Source organism: Megalobrama amblycephala, linkage group LG1 (genome assembly GCF_018812025.1).
Source record: "Megalobrama amblycephala isolate DHTTF-2021 linkage group LG1, ASM1881202v1, whole genome shotgun sequence".
NCBI lineage: Eukaryota > Metazoa > Chordata > Actinopteri > Cypriniformes > Xenocyprididae > Megalobrama > Megalobrama amblycephala.
Window position 1 is genome coordinate 67,333,636 of NC_063044.1, and position 22,414 is coordinate 67,356,049.

General features: G+C 36.9%; 1 protein-coding gene across 1 annotated transcript; it reads left to right on the forward strand.

The window, feature by feature from the left end:
* The first annotated feature begins 7,436 nt into the window (after positions 1 to 7,436).
* LOC125280603 (neoverrucotoxin subunit beta-like) lies at positions 7,437 to 13,880 on the forward strand. The gene is made up of 5 exons (XM_048211259.1): positions 7,437 to 7,532; positions 8,656 to 8,748; positions 9,731 to 9,815; positions 10,836 to 10,919; positions 12,146 to 13,880. Exons 2-5 carry the CDS (start codon positions 8,656 to 8,658, stop codon positions 13,603 to 13,605), a joined length of 1,722 nt encoding a protein of 573 aa, XP_048067216.1. The 5' UTR covers positions 7,437 to 7,532; the 3' UTR covers positions 13,606 to 13,880.
* Positions 13,881 to 22,414: the final 8,534 nt, after the last annotated feature.

Sequence of the window (22,414 nt, forward strand, 5' to 3'; positions counted from 1 at the left end):
CCAGACTCTGCTGGACTTGTTTGGACTTTTGTGAAAAAAAAAAAAAAAGGATTTGTAGGAAAGAGGTGAAAGAAAGCAACAATAATTGTCATTCAATATAACATATAATTGAATGTTATATTGATCATATAACATAGAGCATACGAACATTGATCATGTTTGTTTATACACTTGGCACCCTTGGTAAAATATAAACTGATTATTAAAAATAGTTTTTGCCATTTGTTTATTCAAAATATCAAAAAATATCCACTTTTAACTGCATAAATAATAATGTAAAAATGTGGGTAAAAACTTTTACATTTTTTTTTTAAACTTGCTAAAATTATTGTCTAGTTGGGTCTTGGGGTCACAAAGTCAACAAAAGTATGATCTGACCACATATATAACCACAATATATATATTGTCACAGTCACCAGTGGGAGTGGTCGTGATTTCCACCAGAGGGCACTCCACCCCAGACTATTACCACACTATCACGGACTCCATTCCCCATAATCCTTTACCCAGACTAATCAGCCATAATTTCATACAGCTGTGTCTCATTAGCCTCATTTGCTCACACTATATAAGCCAGCTGAACTCTATTTCGCATTGCTAATGTTTGTACTACACTTCTGAGCATTTTTATCTTTGGTTTGATTTCTTGTTTCTCTGGATTACATTGTTTAAATGCCCTGGATATTATCTTTATGCGGACTGCCCTCTTGTGTTTTGACTAGTGATGGGCAGATCGAGGCTTCGTGAAACACTGAAGCAGTTGAATCAAATGTGCCGTAATGATTCGAGGCTTCTTAACAATCTGACACCCGTCTCCACGGTGACCTCTAGTGGTCAGAACAGTGCAAATGCAACAAAACTCAGGCCAAACATGCATTAAAAATACACTTTAACAAATGTATTGCAAAAGTTTTATTGAAAGTAAAATCAATTAAATGGAATTAACTAATCATCTAATAAGATTAAATATAGAGTGTCTGTATAATATGTGTTCTTTTATCAATTTTAAAGGCTTGTTTCTCTGTTCAATGGCTCAAGCTAAACAGGCCAATAAGAGATTAATAACTACCATTATTAATTTTAATTATTCTAATGTATAATTAAAACATCTACAACTGTATAAAACTGATCGGAGATCAGGTAAAACCATAGGGTAAAGCCCTAGACACTTGTTCAATAGTTCTCAGTGAATCTGCATGATTCATGGGTTAACTTTATCATCGCCCTCTACCGGTGAACCATTGAAATTTCGAACTGTTTTGAAATGTTTCGAAACAGTGATGACGTAATGAAGCCTCGTTTACTAAAATCACGTGACTTTGGCAGTTTGATACACCGAATCACTGATTCGAAACAAAAGATTCATGAAGCTTCGGAGCTTCATGAAGCAGTGTTTCGAAATCGGCCATCACTAGTTTTAACCTTTTCTTGGCTCATTGTGTATGTCTTTTGGATCACTCCTAAACACCTACTGTGTTTGGATCCTCAAAGCCTTCGAGTCTCGGAGCAGTACTTGACAGAAAACTTATCCATACATAGTTTCGGCAGTGTGTGTCATCTGTTACGGTCTTGTTGTTTTTGTTCGTCATTGGTGGACGTCCACACCTGGCTGCGGGGATAAGAACGGCTGTCTGTTTGCTTGGGGTGTGTTGAGTTGCTCGGTTTTTGTTCTTGCAGGATTGGGCACAGGTGGCAGGTGTCCTTGGTTTGAGAATTCTACACCATCAGATCCTCGCTGTTTCTTCAGTTTAGTGGTCATGGATGCGATTGTCGTGGTTTGAACGTTTCTTCTATTTTTCCCCCTGTTATGTCTTCCCCTAGAGATTTATAATAAAATATACTTTTACAACATATTTCTTTGTGGTCGCCCCTTTGTTGCAGTTATGAGCCGAACTGTAAGAAAATTGGGGGCTCATCCATTTCCAAATTTAAGTTTTTTTTTTTTTTTTCTTTCAATTGGAATGTGTTTGAGAACGCCATAGTTGTGCGCATTGTTTGTTCCTCATAAAAGGTATTTTGTAGCAATGTTTTTGCGTTGACATTTTTTTGACATCTCTCTGGTTATCTGAGGGGTATCAGTGCTTTCAGTATATAAAGGCTTTAAGGAACTCGGCTCTTGTTTGAAGCATGAAGTCTAGGGTTAAGTTAAATTAGTTTTTTTGTTTTTGTTTGGTAGTGGGAAATGATTCTGATTATGAGAAATTCGATTTTATTGTTTTGACTATGTTAGGAAAAATGGCTTTGCAGGAGTTTTTTAAAAAAAATCCTACAGAGGAGAGTCGATTGATTTCTCAAAGACCATATCCAGGATTTCTTAAACATTGCATATTTCTTTAACCTCCCAGACTATGCTCTTATTGACTTATTTTGTAATGGACTAAATGATTACTACCAATAGAAGCTTATCCGTGATGGTTCTCGAGAGTCATTTGCTCAGTTTTTGGACTACGCTCTGCAGCTGGCTGGGTTCTCCACCATACACCAAGCTACAGAGGTTAAGGAGCTTGGTCCACCACAATCACCATCATGCCCAGTTCTGACGGTTGCTAGCCCCATGCATTATGTACCTTCCCGTCCTGTTCCTGCGCCAGAGCCAGTTCACAATGTGGCCGCCATATCAGAGTCTATGCACACAATGGCCGCCAAGTCAAAATCCTTAGCCAAGATGGCTGATTTCTTGTTTCTCTGGATAACCTTGTTTTTGACTGTGCCCTGGGCATCTTTTGGATCGACCCTAAATAAACTACTGCGTTGCGATCCTCAGCCCTTCTCGGAGCAGTACATTACCATAATAATAAAAATATTTAAAACCAACCTGTTCACCCACCTCTGCATCCATCATCCTGCAGATTTCATTATTATTCTGCTAGTCCTGAATTAGGAAATATATTACCCGCTGTATGTTTCGAAATCCCTAATTTGGGCTGTATCCAAAAACTTGGGTAGCTGACTCAAAGGCAGCGAAGGATACATCTATGCTGCCTTCAAAAATCTCTATGTTGATGGTATCTCTGGGGACCGGATGTGGAACAATCATTGGGTTCGGACATGCCTTGTTACCTATCACTTTAGCTTAAAAAAAAAAAAAAAACTGTAGATAGAAACATTTTGACTGTTTATCATAGTTCTTCAAGCCATCTTGTTTATTTTCTTAAGGATAATGTATTATTCATAATACTGTTGAACATTTTTTTTTCTCTCACCTGGTTATTTCTTAGACAGATGGTGTGATTCATTGGCTTAAAAAAGAAAGCAAAACACAAAATAAGCAAAGTAAAGGTCAGTTTGACTGATCTTTTTTTTTTTTTTTTTTTTTTTTTTAAGGTTTCTATAAATATCATGATATATTGTTACTGTGAATTACTTTTGCAACAATAACTGTGTTGTGAAAAATCTGATACAGTGGCAGCCCTAGTGACCTCAAACAGCAGCATCATGTTTGCCAGGCATTACTGGAACTTTCAGAGGGACTGGGTTTGATCGGCAGATGAGACCTAAATAAATCTTTGTGGAACAACACTAGGGTGAACAAACTCTTTAAGTCAACTGTAAAATCTCCTTTCGTTTTTAATGTGGACATAATACACACATATGCTGAACTTACAGAAAGTCCTCTTTGACAGAGTTTGTTTTGCTGTTAATATGTAGCTCATTTATTAAACTTTTCTGTGACGAACAACATGCATGGATTCATTTCCCAAAAGCATCGTGAGCCCAAATTGATCGGGACGCTTTTGGGAAACACAGCGAGAGAGCAATGGCCACGCATAGATGTTTTAAGGGGCACGTTGCCAAACCCAAGAGTGATGTATACAGTATACTGGACAAAGAACCATCTCCTTCAACTTTAGCCACCCCAGCACTTCATCACAACTTCTCTATACAGCTAGGTTCATCAACCATAACTCCTTCCAGGACAGCCAGGAATCTTGGAGTTGTGATTGATGATCAGTTAAGCTTCACAGACCATTTTAGTACAATGGCTGGGTACTGCTAATTTGCTTGATCAACATTAGGAAGATTAGACCCTTCCTATCAGAGCAGGCCACACAACTCCTAGTCCAAGCTCTTGTTCCCTCCAGACTGGACTACTGTAATGCTCTCTTAGCAGGTCTTCCAGCATATACTATCAAGCCTCTGCAACTGATCCAGAATCCAAGAGTGGTCTTTAATGAGACAAAGAGAGCGCATGTCACTCCTCCCTTCATTAGTTTGCACTGGCTGCCGATAGCCGCTCGAATCGAATTCATGGCTCTGATGTTTGCCTACAGAACAACCACTGGGTCTGCACCAATGTACCTAAAATCGCTGGTTCAGACTTATGCACCCTCTAGGTCACCGTGATTTTGCCAAGTATGACATGTTCCTGGATCAACATTCCAAACAACCAATCAGATTTGAGGGACAAGTTTACCATTTATTTCAAGTTTAGGCTTGCAAACAAGGTTAGGTTCTTCTACATCAATGTTATTCACCTATCTTTCCCCTCTGATTTTAGGGATAAGTTATGGGTAGGGTTAGGTTTAGGGGTAGGAATAGGGTTAAGACTAAATTTTAGACTGGAATGTTGTTCCAGGATCAACAACATATGCTGATCCAGGAACATGTCCTACTTGGCAAAATCACGGTGACCGCACCCTCTAGAAGCTTGCGTTCTGCAAGTGAACGACGCCTGGTGGTACCATCCCAAAGAGGCACAAAATCACGTTCACGGACCTTTACCTGGACCGTTCCAGGCTGGTGAAACGACTTGAAGAGGTGCTCTTTGGTTTTCAACTATGGTAACTAATGTGCTCACTCACAGATTCTCAATTTGAGCAGCTGATCTTTGGCCATTTCCAAAAACCATTTAAAGACACATCTTTTTCATCAGCGCTTGACTAATTAATACTAGCATTTTCTTATTCTATTTGTCTTTTCCTGATTAAAAAAAACAAACAAACTTTGGTGTGTGTACTGTGCTAGACAAACTGAGATTTGTTTCAGTATTTGTATACTGTTGCCCTCTTGTTGGTCTGATTGCTTCTCTTGTTCTTCTCATTTGTAAGTCACTTTGGATGAAAGTGTCTGCTAAATGAGTAAATGTGAACGTAAATGTAGGCATTTCTCTTTTCTAAGGGAAATTGAACATTTAGGCTTCAGCTTTTCTAGAAATCCATATTTTTATGCAATTCAGAGTCGTAGGCTCTATTTGAGCTTCCTTGGGAGCTGCCATGAGTATAGAACATAATATCATTACCATAAATTGGCCTTTTGGTCTCATTGTGTGAAAAATCAGATATAGTGACAGCCCTAGTGACCTCAAACTGCAGCCTCATGTTTGCCAGGAATTACTGAATCTTTCATAGGGACTGGCTTTGATCGGCAGATGAGACCAAATTAAATCTTTGTGGAACAAACCCTTTAAGAAAACTGTAAAATCTCGATTATACATTCCCACATTAGGTGAATTTACAGAAAGTCCTGTTTGACAGACAGAGTTTGTTTTGCTGTTAATATGTAGCTCTTTTTTGTGCTTATTATTGAACTTGTTATCTGTGTCAAATAACATTTCCCAAAAGCATTGTGAGCCCAAGATGATCTGAAAGACCATTGCCATCAGTGCTCACGATGCTTTTGGGAAACACAGTGAGAGAGCAATGGCCATGCATAGATATTTTAAGGGGCACGTTGCCAAACCAAGCAGAGGCAATAATCCTGTGCATACAATGAAAATGTTTGCAGTGCCAACAAATGCAGTTTCAAACATTTGAAGGGGCACTGGGCCAAATGAAGAAGGCCACCAGATCAATCTAATGTATATTCTCGACACATGAATTGTTAAAAAAAACAAACAACAGAGGGTAGGACATTTGAATGTTTTCAAACAGCAGGCTAAAACTGAAAATAATATTTAGAACCAAATTCAAGTTAAAATTAAAATTCAACTGCCACTTTGCATAGATTTTGCCTACATGTTGTTTTTTTGTTGTTGTTGTTGTTGTTTTTTTTTACAAAAATATCAGAGGCCACTTGAGCTTCCAGAATAGTTTTCCCTAAAAAGGAAATTGTGGTAAAAGGAAAACACTTTCTTTTATAAAAAAAAAAAAAAAAAAAAAAAAACTATTTCTTTTATAAATATATAAATATATACCGATTCTTGAGATATAATATCCTATAACTCAAAAGAGTTTTTTATAGATATTGGGGCCTATTTAGCATTTTTTTAACTGAACACCATTGGCTCTCATAAGCCTGATCCTTTACGTCAGATGTCATGCAGGTGTTGTGCAGTAGGTGGCAGTGTGCATCTTCAAGTGGTTTTGCTAACAGCCATTAAAAGGAAAAGCAGCAGCTCAATTTGGGTGCATGAATGAGGGGTGCATCTCAATCAGCTCTATAGTGTGTATACCTATACCTACATACATATACACTCCTAACTATTCTAGACATTCTTCAAATTAGGCTGCAGTTATACAGCTTAAAGGAACACTCCACTTTTTTTTTAAAAAAAAAGGCTCATTTTCTAACTCCCCTAGAGTTAAACAGTTGAGTTTTACCGTTTTCGAATCCATTCAGCCGATCTCAGGGTCTGGCAGGTCTCGCTCAAAAATGACCAAAGAGACATTTGTGAGAGATGCTGCGTAATATCATTGCGCCTGCTGCACTCATGGTACGGCAGCAAAGTTCCTTGATTATTACGCCTGAATGAGAATATAGTTTCTAGCCAAATCAGCCAAGAAAATCACAACTTTTCCTTTTCTGTCTGTCTTAGTACACGATTTAACTAAAGAAGAGTCAAGTTTTAAATAGGAAAAATATTGAAACTTTTTGGTCATTTTTGAGCAAGATGCTAACGGTCTAATCAGATTCAATGAACTATGCTAAGCTATGCTAAAAGTGGTACCGCCAGACCCGGAGATTGGCTGAATGGATTCGAAAACAGTAAAACTGAACTGTGTTACAGAAAACCCACAGGATGAACATGAACATTAAAGTGTTCCTTTAATTTCTGCTGGGATAAAATAAATCTTCTTCCTACACTGAGAAGGAATTAACCTCTTAATAAATGTACTCTCCTGTGTAGCCTACTCTTTTATAACCTTCAGAGTGTTTTTGTGTGTGTGTGCTGTTGCTCATTTGCCTTAACTTCTCTATAAGAGTCTCTGACACACACACACACACACACACACACACACACACACACACACACACACACACACACACACACACACAGACTGTCCAATTAGATACATTATCGGCTCATTATTTTTGGCAGGTGAAGTTTATTTTTTATTTTTGTTGTTTTCGCCTTTTTTATTATGGTAGGACAGTGTAGAGCAGACAGGAATTGAATTGGGAGGGAGAGATAGAGAGAGAGAGAGAGAGAGAGAGAGAGAGAGAGATAGGATTGGAAAAGGTCCATGAGGGTAAAGGGCAGTTTCTTTCTGAGTATAAATATCACTACAGAAGCCCAGTGAGCTTCAGACTTCAGTTGAAGACATTACCAGAATATTTCAGCTCTTAACTTCCCAAGGACACAGAGACTCCAGGTAATTCATCATTTAAAACTAAGACATCACTTAAAACAATATGAACTGGTAATGTGTGAATGTGCTGTTTAGAGCTCAAGAAGAGTATTCAGATGTGATCACAGGGGATTTTTTTATAGACATGTTTTTACTAAAATTAAATTAAAAAAAAATCACTTGATTGCAAAGGAACTGAAGGAAAGAGTGTTGTTTGGTTCCTTGAACTTTGATGAACAATAGATTTGTTAGAAAATATTGAATTACAAAGAAAACTATACTTGCAGTATAAAACTATTAAACTAGTAGTTTACTGAGACTATACTTTAAAGTGTACTTTCATCAACTAAAAAAATGTGCTGCAAGCATTTAACTGGTAATCTATCAGTATACATGTAACTACATTTAACAACAACAACAAAACATAGTTGTAAACTATTTTTCTTAAAGTTTACTTTTATACACTAAGGCCTGGTTTAACAGACAGTTTCACAGTAAAACATCAGTGTAATTTTAACTATAAAATATTGTAAAAATGCTACGGAAAAAAAGCAGTTAATTGCAGTAAGTTACCGTATTATATACAGGAAAAAAATACAGACATTTCATGTATTTTTTACAGTAGAATACTGTAAGCTTAAAAGCTTTATCATATAAAGTTATCTCTTCAGAAGAAATTTTGGATTTCCTAGACTGTCAATGGGTGATAAATAAATAAATTTTGACTTTTTTTTATCTATTTTTTTTTACTTAGTCAAATTACAATATTTATGCATGTCTTTATAAAAATGCCTTTAAAAAACCTTACTGTGTGCATCTTGGAATAAAATAATGGCACTGACCAATTTTAAGATACGTTAGTACAAGTAATTTTCAGTTGAGACAGCTCAAACATGCATTTTATTCTGTGAAACTGGGGGTAAAAGTGAGCCCATCTAGTCCCAACTAAGTACTATATTCAAATAGTACATGTACATAAATGCTACTATAGTAGTAGAAGTACATTGATATTAGTATACTTACTGCATAAAGTATCCTTTAAAATATATTTGAACTTAAGTATTGTTAATAAAATGAATTTGAAGTATACTTAGTTTTTGTAATGTTGCCTTTTAATCCAACAGGTGTTCTTGTTATCTTTTCTAAGATGGCGGCTCTTTTGATGAACCTGAAGCAGCCGAACTGCATCTACATTTATGTGTATCTGTGTCTGGCAACCCTTGCTGTGGTGAACGCAGAGGCAAGTGTGCCTTATGACAAAATGAAACGTATTTCAAGAGATTAAAAGATTAGCTCACTTTCAAATGAAAATTTCCTGATAATTTACTCACCTCCATGTCATCCAAGATATTTATGTCTTTCTTTCTTCAGTAGAAAAGAAATTAAAGTTTTTGATGAAAACATCCCAGGATTTTTCTCCATATAGTGGACTTCAATGGCCTCCAAATGGTTGGAGGTCAAAATTACAGTTTACAGCGATCCCAGGCGAGAAATAATGGTCTTATCTAGAGAAACCATCGCTCATTTTCTTAAAAAAAAAAAAGAAGAAAAAAAAAAAAAGATTTTTACGTTTTAACCATAAATGCTCATCTTGAACTAGTTCTCTTTTTCTTCTCTATTTCAATTCGGCAGTGTAGACACTGCTAAGTGTATTACTGCCCTCCAAAGGTCAAAGTTTGAACTAAATTGTCATATTCAATATTCTAGTGCAAGTATATAATACAATTAGTTCAAACTTTGACCTGCGGAGGGCAGTAATACATTTAGCAGTGTCTACACTGCTGGAACTCTAATAGAGAAGAAGAAGAGAGCTAGTTCAAGATGAGCATTTATTGTTAAAACTTATATATTTTTTTTTATTTTGTTTGGTTTTTTTAGAAAATGACCTATCGTTTCTCTAGATCAGACCCTTATTCCTCGTCTGGTATCGTTTAAAGCTCTTTGAAGCTGCACTGAAACTAATTTTGACCTTCAACCGTTTGGAGGCCATTGAAGTCCACTATAAGGAGAAAAATCCTGGAATGTTTTCATCAAAAACCTTCATTTCTTTTCATCTGAAGAGAGAAAGACTTGAATATCTTGGATGACATGGGGGTGAGTAAATTATCAGGAAATTTTAATTTGAAAGTGAACTAATCCTTTAAGGATTTAAAATATCAGTGGAAGTTTTTTTTTCTTTTCCTTTCTTTTTTTAAGAAAATTATTGATTTCTTTAAAAATAGGAAACGTTACAGCCCAAACCCAGTGAGACTAGGACTGAGGAAAGATTTAATGTCTTACCACCCAGAGGAACTGCAAAGACTCCAGGTAAAATGGCAGTCATGTCTGTGGGAGCATTAAGAACTATTTATAGCACAAATGAATACTTCAGCTCTTATAAAGAGTTTCTTTATGTTGTGTGACTTCAGGTATCAACTATAACCAATGATGACTCTAATTTTGGTTTGTGTCTTTAGCACTTTTCTCATCAGATTGTGCCTTAGTTGGCCTATGGGGCTAAAGAAGTTCTGTGATTAAATAGCTATGTTTTATAACACATTTCTAATGTTTTTAAAAAGTTTTCATTATCACTAAGGTGAAAATATTTATTTTGGCTTAAGAAGGCAAACACATTTAAACATTCTTAAAACGAATTATTCTTCTGAGACTTAAATGTCTAACTCTAACTAGTCCTAAAGCATTGAAGCTACAACCACCAAACCTGGGTCAGACCTTCAGACTGTTTTGACTCGAATTGCTATATCTTTTCTAACCAATCGCACTTATGGATTTCATAAACTAGACGATCAAAACTATGAAAAATCCCATAAGTTGCAAAAAAGTGTTGTCAATATAACAGGTTTAATAACTCTTTTCCTTATAACAAGAACTCTGAACATTTAAGTACATTTAAATTCAATAATGCAATACACACAAAAAAATAAAGTCAATGAATAGATTAAACAAATGCTAACAACATGTCAAAACATGCTATAAACATGCTAAAACTTTTTAGCAACATGTTAAAATGTAAGAAACATGCTAAAACATATTGGCAATGTGTTAGATCATGTTAGCAGCATGTTAAATTATGATAGCCACAGGCTAAGTCATACTATTAATATGGTAAAATATGTTAGCAACATAATGCTAGCAATCATGCTAGATAGGGAATGTGTTAATTCATGCTAGAAACATGTTAAATCATGCTAATCTTTGTCTGTTTTTCTAATAAATGGTATTTCCTTTGAAACCTTCAAACTTCAAACTTTCAGGTCAAGCATTCAATCAAAATTGCCTTGACAAACTTTTTTATCTGGTTATATTGTCTTTTCTTCTTGTTAACAGCCCATCCAATGGAAGTAGCAGCCCTCGGAAGACCTTTGTTTCCCGGTATGCTGTATGACCTTCGCAGGGATTCCTTCATTCCAGGTGCTGCACCTACCTAAATAACCATTTCCTTCAATACACTTCTCATTAACATTGAAACATAATATTAAAGGTGCACTATGTAAAAATTCTTCCGCTAGAGGCCTATTTAAAACAAAGACGTAGCTTGATGACGCCAAGTTTGAGCGTGGGACATGGTCTTCACCTCAACGGTCGGTGGAAAAGAATAGGGATTGGAGTCGGGAAGAAATCATGTTGATGGATGTGATTATTAATGTTACTGTAGTGTGAAGCAGAGCAGGAGTGAGTGTTGTGGGATAAAACCATAGTTTTCTGTCTAAAATATATCAAAACCCTTGTCTATTAGTTGCAAACATTTGGGATATTGTAAGTACTCAAGTGAACAAATTATATAACACTGGCCTAGTGGTTTTTGAATGTTTTACTGCAAAACATATTGCAGTACATATTGCACCTTTAACACAATACCAGAATATAAAGAAAATAAAAAGACAATAAGAGTGAAATACCTGTGGATTAACATGAATAAAGTTCATATATCTCTTGTGTGTGTTCCATAATGAGACATTCCTGAATGAAATAACATTTGTTATCTAATTAATGACACAAAACCCTGTCAATAGCATATCATACAGCCCACACAATATATAACGTCACATTCTTAATCCACTTACGCAGAGAACATACAACAGAAGAATGCTGCAAATAGTTTCAGTACTGTTTACAATAAGATATTTATGCTGCGTTCCAGGCATGTTTTTGAACCCTTAAGTCGCGACTTCAAACCACGACTCACGACTTCATAGTGCTCCAGGAAAGTCACACTAAACTGCCTGAGTGTAAACAAACCAGCATGGCAGACCGTACAGGGCTTATGCTCATTTACAATTATTTCTATCACTAAAGGTGCTTACTCCTTGCTTATTTGAGGGAAACAGAGGAGGAAAATGCCGCATAAGGCAAGAGAAGCTGTTATACCTTTTATTTTACATTATTTTATCATGCACTTCCATCCATAGGGGCTGCTATTATTGTTTCACAGGCTACGTGACACCAGAGCGCATAACTGGGAGTACATCAATCTAGTATGAGTTCACGGGTGGGAAGTCACGGGTTTGACTGCTTATCCATTGCACTTTCACGGGTAGAAGTTTGGAAAAACATGGTTACGGGTTGCCTGGAACGCGGCATTAGTCGATTTATGCATTCATACATAGGGTAACTGTTAAAGCCACTTCTGATTTCAGGTGTTACTCTGTGGGATAAGAAATCACTGAGTGAAGATTTGGACAGTCATCCACAGCCCAGAACAGTTGTGATGGTCCATAGCTCTGACTCTCTCTCAAGTAAATTCGATCTCCTGGATGTAAGTGCTTCCCTAAAGGCCAGTTTCTTGGGGGGGCTTGTGGAGGTGAGAGGATCCGCCAAGTACCTTCATGACACCAAATCCTCCAACCAACAGTCCAGAGTTACAGAATATTTCAGTGAAACCACAAGATTTGAACAACTCACTATGAGTCAAATGGGCCAGATCACCAACCCTCAGGTGTTTGAGCAGAAAACTGCAACTCATGTGGTCGTTGCTGTGCTGTATGGAGCTCAGGCATTCATGGTGTTTGATCTGACATTTTCAGAAGAGGAAAACAAGCAGGAGGTTGAGGAAGAACTGAATGTTATGGTCAAAAAGATCCCTGAGTTTTCTAGTGAGGCAAATGCAACTTTAAAAATGACTGATGCTGAAAAGAAAATGGCTGAGAAGATCGCCTGCACATTTCACAGTGACGTCCACCTTAAGCAGAACCCCACCACATACATGGAGGCCTTGAGTTTGTACAAGACGCTCCCTACTCTGCTGAAGAATCCACAGAATCAAGTTCCTGTAAAAGTCTGGCTTTATCCTCTTCATCTTTTGAACTCAAAGGCAGCTCAGGTAGAGAGAGAAATCAGTACAAGTGTGGCTCTTGAAACCGAAGCTATAATCGAGGAGCTGGGGGAGGCAGAGAGGAAATACAATGAGCTGTCAGGAAACACACTGGTTAATAGTTTCAAAGACATTAAAGAGAGGCTGCGCTCATTTCAGAAATCATTTAGCACATACAAGTCAATGCTTGTGGAAGCAGTTGGCAGGGTCTTGTCTGCTATTCGAGGAGGAGAGGAGGAGGAGAAGTCTCTGAAAGACATCCTGAAGATCCACAGGAGCTCCCCATTCGGTGCTGAGATGCTTAACCAGTGGTTAAATGATGCAAAGACTGAACTTCACATCTTGAGTTCTCTCACCAAGTCACTGGATGGGATCAAAATTGAAGACTCAGACCACTTCAACACCATCCTTCTTAATCCTGATTTTCCTGAAGTGATTTGCTTTACCTTCACATCTTTGAACTATAAAGACCCATATCTTTCAGTCTTGAAAAAGTTCCTGAAATCTGACAGATTTACAGAGCTAGAAGGGAAACTTGACATGATTTCTGTGACACCTATCAGAAAGTGGTTTAATGATTTTGATCTTATCGCAAAGATGAGATTTAACATCAATGTCTTCAAAGGTTTACCAAAGCTGTTTGAGGGAAAGAAAGTCCTTTTTGTTATTTCTGCCATCTCAGATCCCTCCAATTCAGGTTCCTCCATCTATCTGTATGAAGATGGAAAACTGAAGGACAAACAAGCGCAGAATTCTTTCAGTGTGCTTTCAGGATTGGAGAACTGATTCAGGGAATTCTGTTAAAATGAATCTCAGATTCAATAAGTGATTTATACACAAACATTAAATGTCATTTTCATTATTAAAGCACCTCAAATTTCTCAGTAAACCTTGTTTTTGCTAATATCGTGCTCTAAGGCACTGTCTACTGTCCAAGCTGTGAGAAAATTTACATAGATAAAGTATTGCCCAGGGTTTGAAATGCTTGCACATCCCACCAGTGCCATGTCAACTGCATCTCATTTGTGTAAAAAAAATATTGGAGATGAATTCAGTATTTATTACAGTATATATCAGTAAAAAAAAAAAAAATCACTCTTTGACTTGCAAACATTTACCAGCACATGTTGTGGTCAGTCCTTGTTGAAAACCTTTAATAAAATCAGGATTTGGTGCACCTGTACCTCTACCAGATGCCTCAGAATTGTGTTTTATCACAGAGGAAACATTCATAAGTAAAATCAATATAAACCTACCATAAGAATTTGTCAAGTCCAAATGCTTTGTTACGACCTTTGCCTGGCTTTGAAGGTCTAATTTATGTTTATTTCTATGTGGTATGATCTGTGTATGACCACAATAAAAAGAACTACAAAAGAACACCAAAAAACATCACATAGGGATGTAACACGGATAAAGTTTACCAATAATTGTCTGAGACGGCTGCTGACAGATTACTCTCCATGCTCCTGCAGAGAACGCATGTTGAAGCCACTGGTTGATAATCTTAAGCTTGTTAACATTAGCTTTTTTGGCATGATGGTACTTTCCACAGAGTGTTTAGACAGTAAGACGAAGACAAACAGATCAGGATTAATAATATTCCAAGTTTAATTAAGGCAGGAGAGTGGATTTAGGCAAATCTACATATAAAGAATTGCACTAGTCCAATTGTGATGTGATAAGTGCATGAATCACTAATTCTAATTTTTTAAATTTGGGAATAGACCAAAGATGAAAGAAGCTTCCATTAATAACAGCACTTATCTGCTTATCGAATAGTAGGTCTGTTGTGATTTGTAGGTTTCAATCATGAAACTATATCTGACAATTAAGTGAAAGAGACGGGGTCAAAAAGCCTGAAAGTTCTTGGAGGCAACTCAGGTTTAGAATGAGTCACAGTTGGGGCCACGGTTTGGTGTTCTAATATCCTGAATTTTATCAACAAAAAATTCAAGGAACCTTTCACACGTCCCGGGGGTTGCAGTAGAATGGCCAACCATGGCAGGGTTCATAACAGTATCTATTGTATTAAAAATTACCTAGGCCTATGGGCATTTTTAGCAATTATTTCCAAGAGATAATTAGATTTTGCAGCCCCGACAGTGGCTTGATATTGTTTTAATGAATCACAAAACATTTCAAATGAAACCTTAAGTTTATCTTTCTTCCACTTGCATTCTGCTTTTCTACATTTCTGCCTAATGGAATGGGTATGTTCATTAAGCCAGGGCTGTAATGTTATCCCAGTTAAAGTCACATAATTGTCTGTGAATAAAATATATATATATATTATATCCGTCATATATGTCCGTCATTTTGACAGACATTTTAATTTTCATATTTTAATTATAATAACACATTTAATTGATTTTATTTTTGTTCACAAATAAAAGCAATTAAATGTGTTATTATAGCATTTGAACAAAAACAAAAGCAATTAAATGTGTTATTATAATTAAAATATGAAAATTAAAATGACGGGTAATTCACACGTGAAATTTCTCTGTACTGTACTATAGGCTATGATGGTAGCCATTAAAGAAAACGTAGTTTCCTATTTATGTTTAAATAGTCCTATGTTATATTTAAAATTCATCTATTTGATTATGAAAAGTAAACAGCATGAGTAAGATGCATCATAAGATGCGCAATATATCGGGAGACATGGAGAGGGTCAGACATGATTTTAAACACTTCATTAAGTTTTATTTTGTAGAAAGCCTTTCTTTAAAGTGAATTTCGTCTTGTAAAAATTGTATCTTAATTTTAATCAATGTTCCATTAACCAATTGCCTGGATGTAATAAATAAGAAGCAAATATAGCAGACAATATAATCATGACATGGAGGCGCGGGCGCGATCACTGGCGCTTGAACTGGAACGCGTCAGACATGAGAAATATATCTACAGAAAGCTTTAAATACCTACTTTAACGAAAATGAATTAATTCAAAACGAAAAGAAATAGGGTACTCTGATTATGTAGACTAAACCGAATGAAGTGCATTCTCTCTCTAGCGCATCCATGAGGAGATGATGAGAGTCAATATCAATCTTTGCAGCCGACACTGATTCAGAAAACATTACTTTATTAATAAACAATTAAAATGTCTCCTTGCTGTTTTGCGAATTCATGAGACCAATATCGATTCGTAAATCACAATCGATCTCTTGGTAGGCTATATGCTGTTTTCAGTTGATGATTAAACAGTGCATTGTGCGCCTCCCATCCAATAAATCGCAATAGGCTTAACGCTTTGTGTTGCTTTTGATATGGAACAAAAGTCTCAGATTTCAAATTCTGTCCATTTCATTAAGAAATTCAAGCAATAAATACCGTTTTGGCGCTCTTTAATGTGGCGTGATAGAGAGTTGTAGCTTCTGAGTACTCGCCTGTGCGTTATCAGTATCAAACGCATAGCAAAAGATTCCTGCCAGTTTTATATTTGTTCTGGATCCAGTGCTCTGCTGCTACATTGGAGCGCACTCGCCACCAACTGGACAGGGGTGGGAATTACAGTTACAGTTTACAGTAGATCACCCTGAGTGTAATTTACAGTAGATCACCCTGTGACGGCCTTCAGATTTTTCCGTCATTGATAAAAAAATTCCATCAATGACGGAAAATTTTCGGTTAACGCGACCTCTGATATTTTATATATATATATATATATATATATATATATATATATATATATATATATATATATATATATATATATATATATATATAACAAACATATTCCCCCGGTTTCACAGACAAGGCTTAAGATAGTCCTAGACTAAAATGCATGTTTGAACTTTCAACTGAAGAGATATCTCAAAATATGTCAGTGCAACTGTTTTGTCTCAAGATGCACATCAGTAATATTTTTTTCTAAGACACATTTATAAAATTACTTAAATGCCCTAATTGAACTAAGGCCTAATCCTGGCTTAGCTTAAGCCCTGTCTGTGAAACCGGGCCATAGTGTTGAAGTCATTGTTTGTTTAACGTAAAATCTACATGTGGTACAGTGTAAGTGATACAATTTACAAAATCTTACATATTAATGCATAAATTTGATCTTATTTAATCTTCCATATGAAGGTTTATGTGCCCAGATTATTTATACTATATTCTATTGATTAAATAACAGTTCAGAATAAGACATGGTTTGTAGTATTTACATTCATCCATCCGTCTTCCGTGCCGCTTATACCATATGGGACACGGAGTGCTGAATGATAACTGACATACAGCAGGGTAAATTATATCGGAATAAAAAGAAGTTAGGGGAACGTTCTAGGAAGGTTAGGGGAACGTTTTAGTAAGGTTGAGGGAATGTTCCGGGAACATTCTGAGAACATTCTGGGAAGGTTAGGAAATGTTCTCCAAAGCAAAAGGTAGCTCAGAAAACTTTCCTGGCTAACCAACAGAGAACGTTAGGATGTATGTTCTGGGAACCAGAAACTAACATTCCCAGAACGTTCTGGGAACCAAAAATTGGAGTCCTCGCAGTAGCAAAGGCGACTCACAGAGAGCCTATCACTTATTACCTATCACCTATTCAACTTACACCTGAGCTCTGGAGATCAGAGGCCTCAATAAGATGACTCTCTAGCACGAGGAGGCCTAGCAATGATCTTGTTCAAAAGCAGTGGCCAAAAAGGCTCACAGAAATCCTAAAAACTTAGCAACATAGCCAAGCTCTAGCAGCAGAGGCCTCAACATGACGACTTTCTAAATCGAGAGACCTAACTATGCCCCACGCTAAGGACAGCTTTCCAGGAGGCCCACAGAAAGCCTACAACTTGCAAATGCTGTCCTAGCAGAGGCCTCAGAAAAGATAACTCTCTCTAGCGAGAGGAGGCCTAGCAACGCTTGCAATATTTGGCTTAGCTTTGGCTTAGCTCAGGGGAGTGAAGGCCTCTAATATAACAACTCTCTATGGCGAGAGGAGGCCTAACAGCTCTCTAGTTCAAAAGCAATGGCCAAGGAGCCTCACAGAGAGCCTATCAACCTAGTCAATTCGGTCTCGGAGAACAGGGGCCTCAATATGCTGACTCTCTAAGGTCGAGAGGCAGAATATGTTCTATACTCAGGGCAGCTCCAAAGGAGGCTTACAGAGAGCCTACTACTCAGAATTACATAAAAAGACAAAGCTCTGGGAGAGCTGAGGCCTGAATGTACAATTTATTTTAGAAAAGAGAAGGCATAGTAATGCTCTTTCAAACAAACAGCCGCGGAGGCTAAAGAGACCCTAACAACTCTGCATTGTTACCCTACCCCTACAAGGAGGTACATAGCACACCTAACAACTTGATGCTGCTGCCCCAGGTGGAGCACTGATCTATAAAGCAGGGGCCTCACAGAAAGATTCTCATAATGAGAAGAAGCCTACCAGCACTCCAGACCTATAGCAATACCCAAGGAGGCTAAAGAGAGCCTAACCACTTGGCAACACTACCTGGTCCATAACAAAGGATGAAAACCTCTCCATGTCACAACTCTCAAGATGAGAGGAGGAATAACAACATTCTGTTGCCCAGAACTGCTTCTCAAAAAGGCTCTGTGAAAATGACTAAAAATGCTGTATTAGGCATGCCAGACAAGTAGTTGGCGATGTTACTTTGTAAAGAAAGACTACGCGTCTGAGCATACGCAGAGCACTCGATTATTCAACCTCACACCAGTTTACATGGAGATGACAAAAGTATTGTTTTCAAAAACTAGCAAAAGTTAGGGTTTTCAGGCCACCAAAACACTGTTGTCCTTATACTCACAGTCGTACTAGTAGTGACATCATAGGCTGCCACCTGCCAATGTCAAGTTCATTGTCATAGTGCCATCTAGGGGATGCAGTGTGAGTTCCCATTCGAAAGGGAACTGAAATATATATACAGTACTGTGCAGAAGTCTTAGGCACATCAGTATTTTCAGCTGTTTTAAATGCAGCTGCTGTCAGACTCTTTGTGTATTCAAAAATCTCACTGGATTCTTACAATTAATGGCAAAATGAATTTTTGGAAATGTGAACGGATATTTCCTATTGCCACACTACAGCAAAAGATATAAATAACTGGCTTAAAACCTTTTTTGGGGGGTGGAAATAATGACGTGCCTAAGACTTCTGTACAGTACTGTATATATACAGTGGGTACGGAAAATATTCAGACCCCCTTAAATTTTTCACTCTTTGTTATATTGCAGCCATTTGCTAAAATCACTTAAGTTCATTTTTTTCCTCATTAATGTACACGCAGCACCCCATATTGACAGAAAAACACAGAATTGTTGACATTTTTGCAGATTTATTAAAAAAGAAAAACTGAAATACCACATGGTCCTAAGTATTCATACCCTTTGCTCAGTATTTAGTAGAAGATCTAATACAGCCATTAGTCTTTTTGGGAAAGATGCAACAAGTTTTTCACACCTGGATATATATATATATATGAGTTAACCTTTACCACAGTTTCCTTCAGAGAATATTTTATTTAGATATTTTAGTAAAAATATGTAGGCAGAATTCATATAAAGAGTTGAATTTTAACTTGAATTTGGTTAAAAAGATTATTTTATGCGGTTTTAGCCCCATGTTTAAAAACATTCAAATGTCCTTCCCTCTATTATTTTTTTTAATAAATCATGTGTCTAGATTATATACATTACATTCATCTGGCCCACTGTCCCTTAAAATATTTGAGAACAGCATTTGTTGGCACTGCAAACATTATTACTCTATGCACAGATTTATGGCCTTTGCCCCAGAATGCATGCAGGCAACATTTTGCTTACAAAATGCTTTTAGAATGGAGGGAAATCCACTCCACTCATATACAGTATTTTGCCTACTAAAGGAGCAACACAGACAGTACCATTTTTATGCATTTGGCAGACACTTATCCAAAGCGCCTTACATTGCATTGTACTATACATTTGTATCTGAGTATGTGCAATCCCTGGGATCAAACCCATGACCTTGGCATTGCTAGTGCCACGCTCTAACCACTGAGCTACAGAAAAAACAGTATACTGCTACTCATGTGTTAAGTGAAATGTGTCCCTTCAGTGCTTGAAGTGGGTCAGCATTGGCTATTGTTTTTATGTAAACTTAGTGCACTTTTGTGTGTGTCTGAAGGGCATTCTTTTATCTCTGCTTCTGTATAGACGGATGCATTTCCCATATCAAACAGGAGATGATACGACTGAGTAAAACTTTAACCTACAGGCACATTATATTTTCATGACAGCAGCTTGAACGACAAGATGAGTACAGTTCCAGATTTTTACAGTCACTGTCAAATGTTAATGGCCAAGAAAATTAGAAGACATTAACAATGGCGCATTGAGTAGCATGTTGCCTTGCTGTCAGATGTCTTTCATCAATACTTTTAATTTTATCATGCGTTACAATTTTTTTTTTTTTTACCACTGCAGACAGTCTAGTAAAAAACGAATGCAACAAATCTAATGCCTGTCGGCCCTGTTAATTGTTCAAAATCTATCTTGTTTGATCTTGTGGCTTTTGTCTTTGGTTTGGCAACTGCGCCCCTTAAAATATCTATGCGTGGCCATTGCTCTCTTGCTGCGTTTCCCAAAAGCGTCCCGATCAACTTGGGCTCACGATGCTTTTGGGAAATGAAGCCTTGCATGTTGTTTGTCATAGATAAGTTTAATAAATGAGCTACATATTAACAGCAAAACAAACTCTGTCACAGAGGACTTTCTGTAAGTTCAGCATATGTGTGTATTATGTCCACATTAAAAACGAAAGGAGATTTTACAGTTGACTTAAATAGTTTGTTCACCCTAGTGTTGTTCCACAAAGATTTATTTAGGTCTCATCTGCCGATCAAACCCAGTCCCTCTGAAAGTTCCAGTAATGCCTGGCAAACATGAGGCTGCTGTTTGAGGTCACTAGGGCTGCCACTGTATCAGATTTTTCACAACACCGTTATTGTTGCAAAAGTAATTCACAGTAACAATATATCATGATATTTATAGAAACCTTAAAAGTTGTCAGTCAAATTTACCCTTACTTTGCTTATTTTGTGTTTTGCTTTCTTTTTTAAGCCAATTAATCACACCATCTCATTCAACAATTACAATAACTGAGACTTCTGACTAATTTGACTGCCAAAGAAATAACCATGTGAGAAAAAAAAAAAAAAATGTTCAACAGTATTATGAATAATACATTATCCTTAAGAAACAATAAGACATGTCCGAATCCAATGATCGTTCCACATCCGGTCTCCTGAGATACCATCATCTGAGCGATTTCTGAAGGCAGCATAGATGTATCCTTCACTGCCTTTGATATCTCACAATGTGCATTCCTTTCCGTGATAGTTGAGCTATAAAAATAAAGATGGCATTATATTTGAGGTTGGTGGGTAGTTTCTGTGTACTTTTGTCCAATATCAGTTTCATGAGGTATCTTCATGTGTAAACACTTTATGTTAAGTCATTGCGAGGCAACGAGTCAGCTGCCTAAGGTTTTGGATGCAGCCTAAATTATGGATTTCCTGGAATGTCATAAGTTCAATACTTCTATGGGTCTCACTTGTGGACTTTCTGCGTGAGGGCGCCCTCCGGTGTCCAGTATGAATAAAACAAATTACATGTGAGAATTTAGAGTTCCATAATGCTCACGTCGCCATATTTTGGGTGAAAATTACAACAAAATATTCTTCTAAATATTTACTTCAAATATATATTTGAAGTAAACATATGATAATCCATAAGTTTTTAGCTGAATGACAGCACTTTTGGACTAAAAGCCTCAAGGGATATAAATAAAGCAAGACACAGACAGCGGTTAACAGTTTAATGAAACATTTCGCAATTCAGGACTAGCAAAATAATAATGAAATCTGCAGGATGAATGATGCGCAGATAAGTTAAAAATAATTTAAAATATTTTAAATATTATGGTTATCAGTATATTGTAGTATATATATTATAATATATAAGATACGTTGTGGTTATATATGTGAGATCTGGTCATATTTTTGGTGACTTTGTGACCCCAAGGAGAACTAGACAATAGAACTAGAAAATAATTTTAGTACATTTAAAAAACAAAACAAAATAAAAACCACACGTTTTTATGTAGTTATTTTTGTGAATATTTAGAATGAAATACTAAGAAAAGAAGTGGCAAAAACTATTTTTTAATAGTCAGTATATATTTCACCAAGGGTGCCAATATTTCTGGAGCCCACTGTATAAACCTTGTTTATCACACATGATCATGGTCTGTAAAGAAGTCCAGGTGTGTGCAGTCTCGAATCACAAACCCTTTTTTTCCTGGCACAAAAGTCCAAACATGAATGACATTAAGCTCACAATGCTGTAATGCTGTGGTGTGCCAATGGGGGCGCCATTCTAAAATCTCATCTCAGGGGCCAGCAGAGTCTGGGTCCATGAGGGTAAAGGGCAGTTTTTTCTCAGTATAAATATTACTACAGATATCCAGTGAACTTCAGACTTCAGCTGAAGACATTACCAGAAGATTTCATCTCTGAACTTTCCAAAGGACACACAGAAACTCCAGGTAATTCATCATTTAAAACAATATGAACTGGTAATCTTAGTGGGAATG

Coding starts and splice junctions, on each gene's coding strand:
- LOC125280603 (XM_048211259.1), top strand. CDS start 8,656: ATGGCGGCTCTTTTGATGAACCTGAAGCAGCCGAACTGCATCTACATT. Junction 8,749..9,730: donor TTGCTGTGGTGAACGCAGAG/GCAAGTGTGCCT, acceptor CTTTAAAAATAG/GAAACGTTACAGCCCAAACC. Junction 10,920..12,145: donor CAGGGATTCCTTCATTCCAG/GTGCTGCACCTA, acceptor TTCTGATTTCAG/GTGTTACTCTGTGGGATAAG.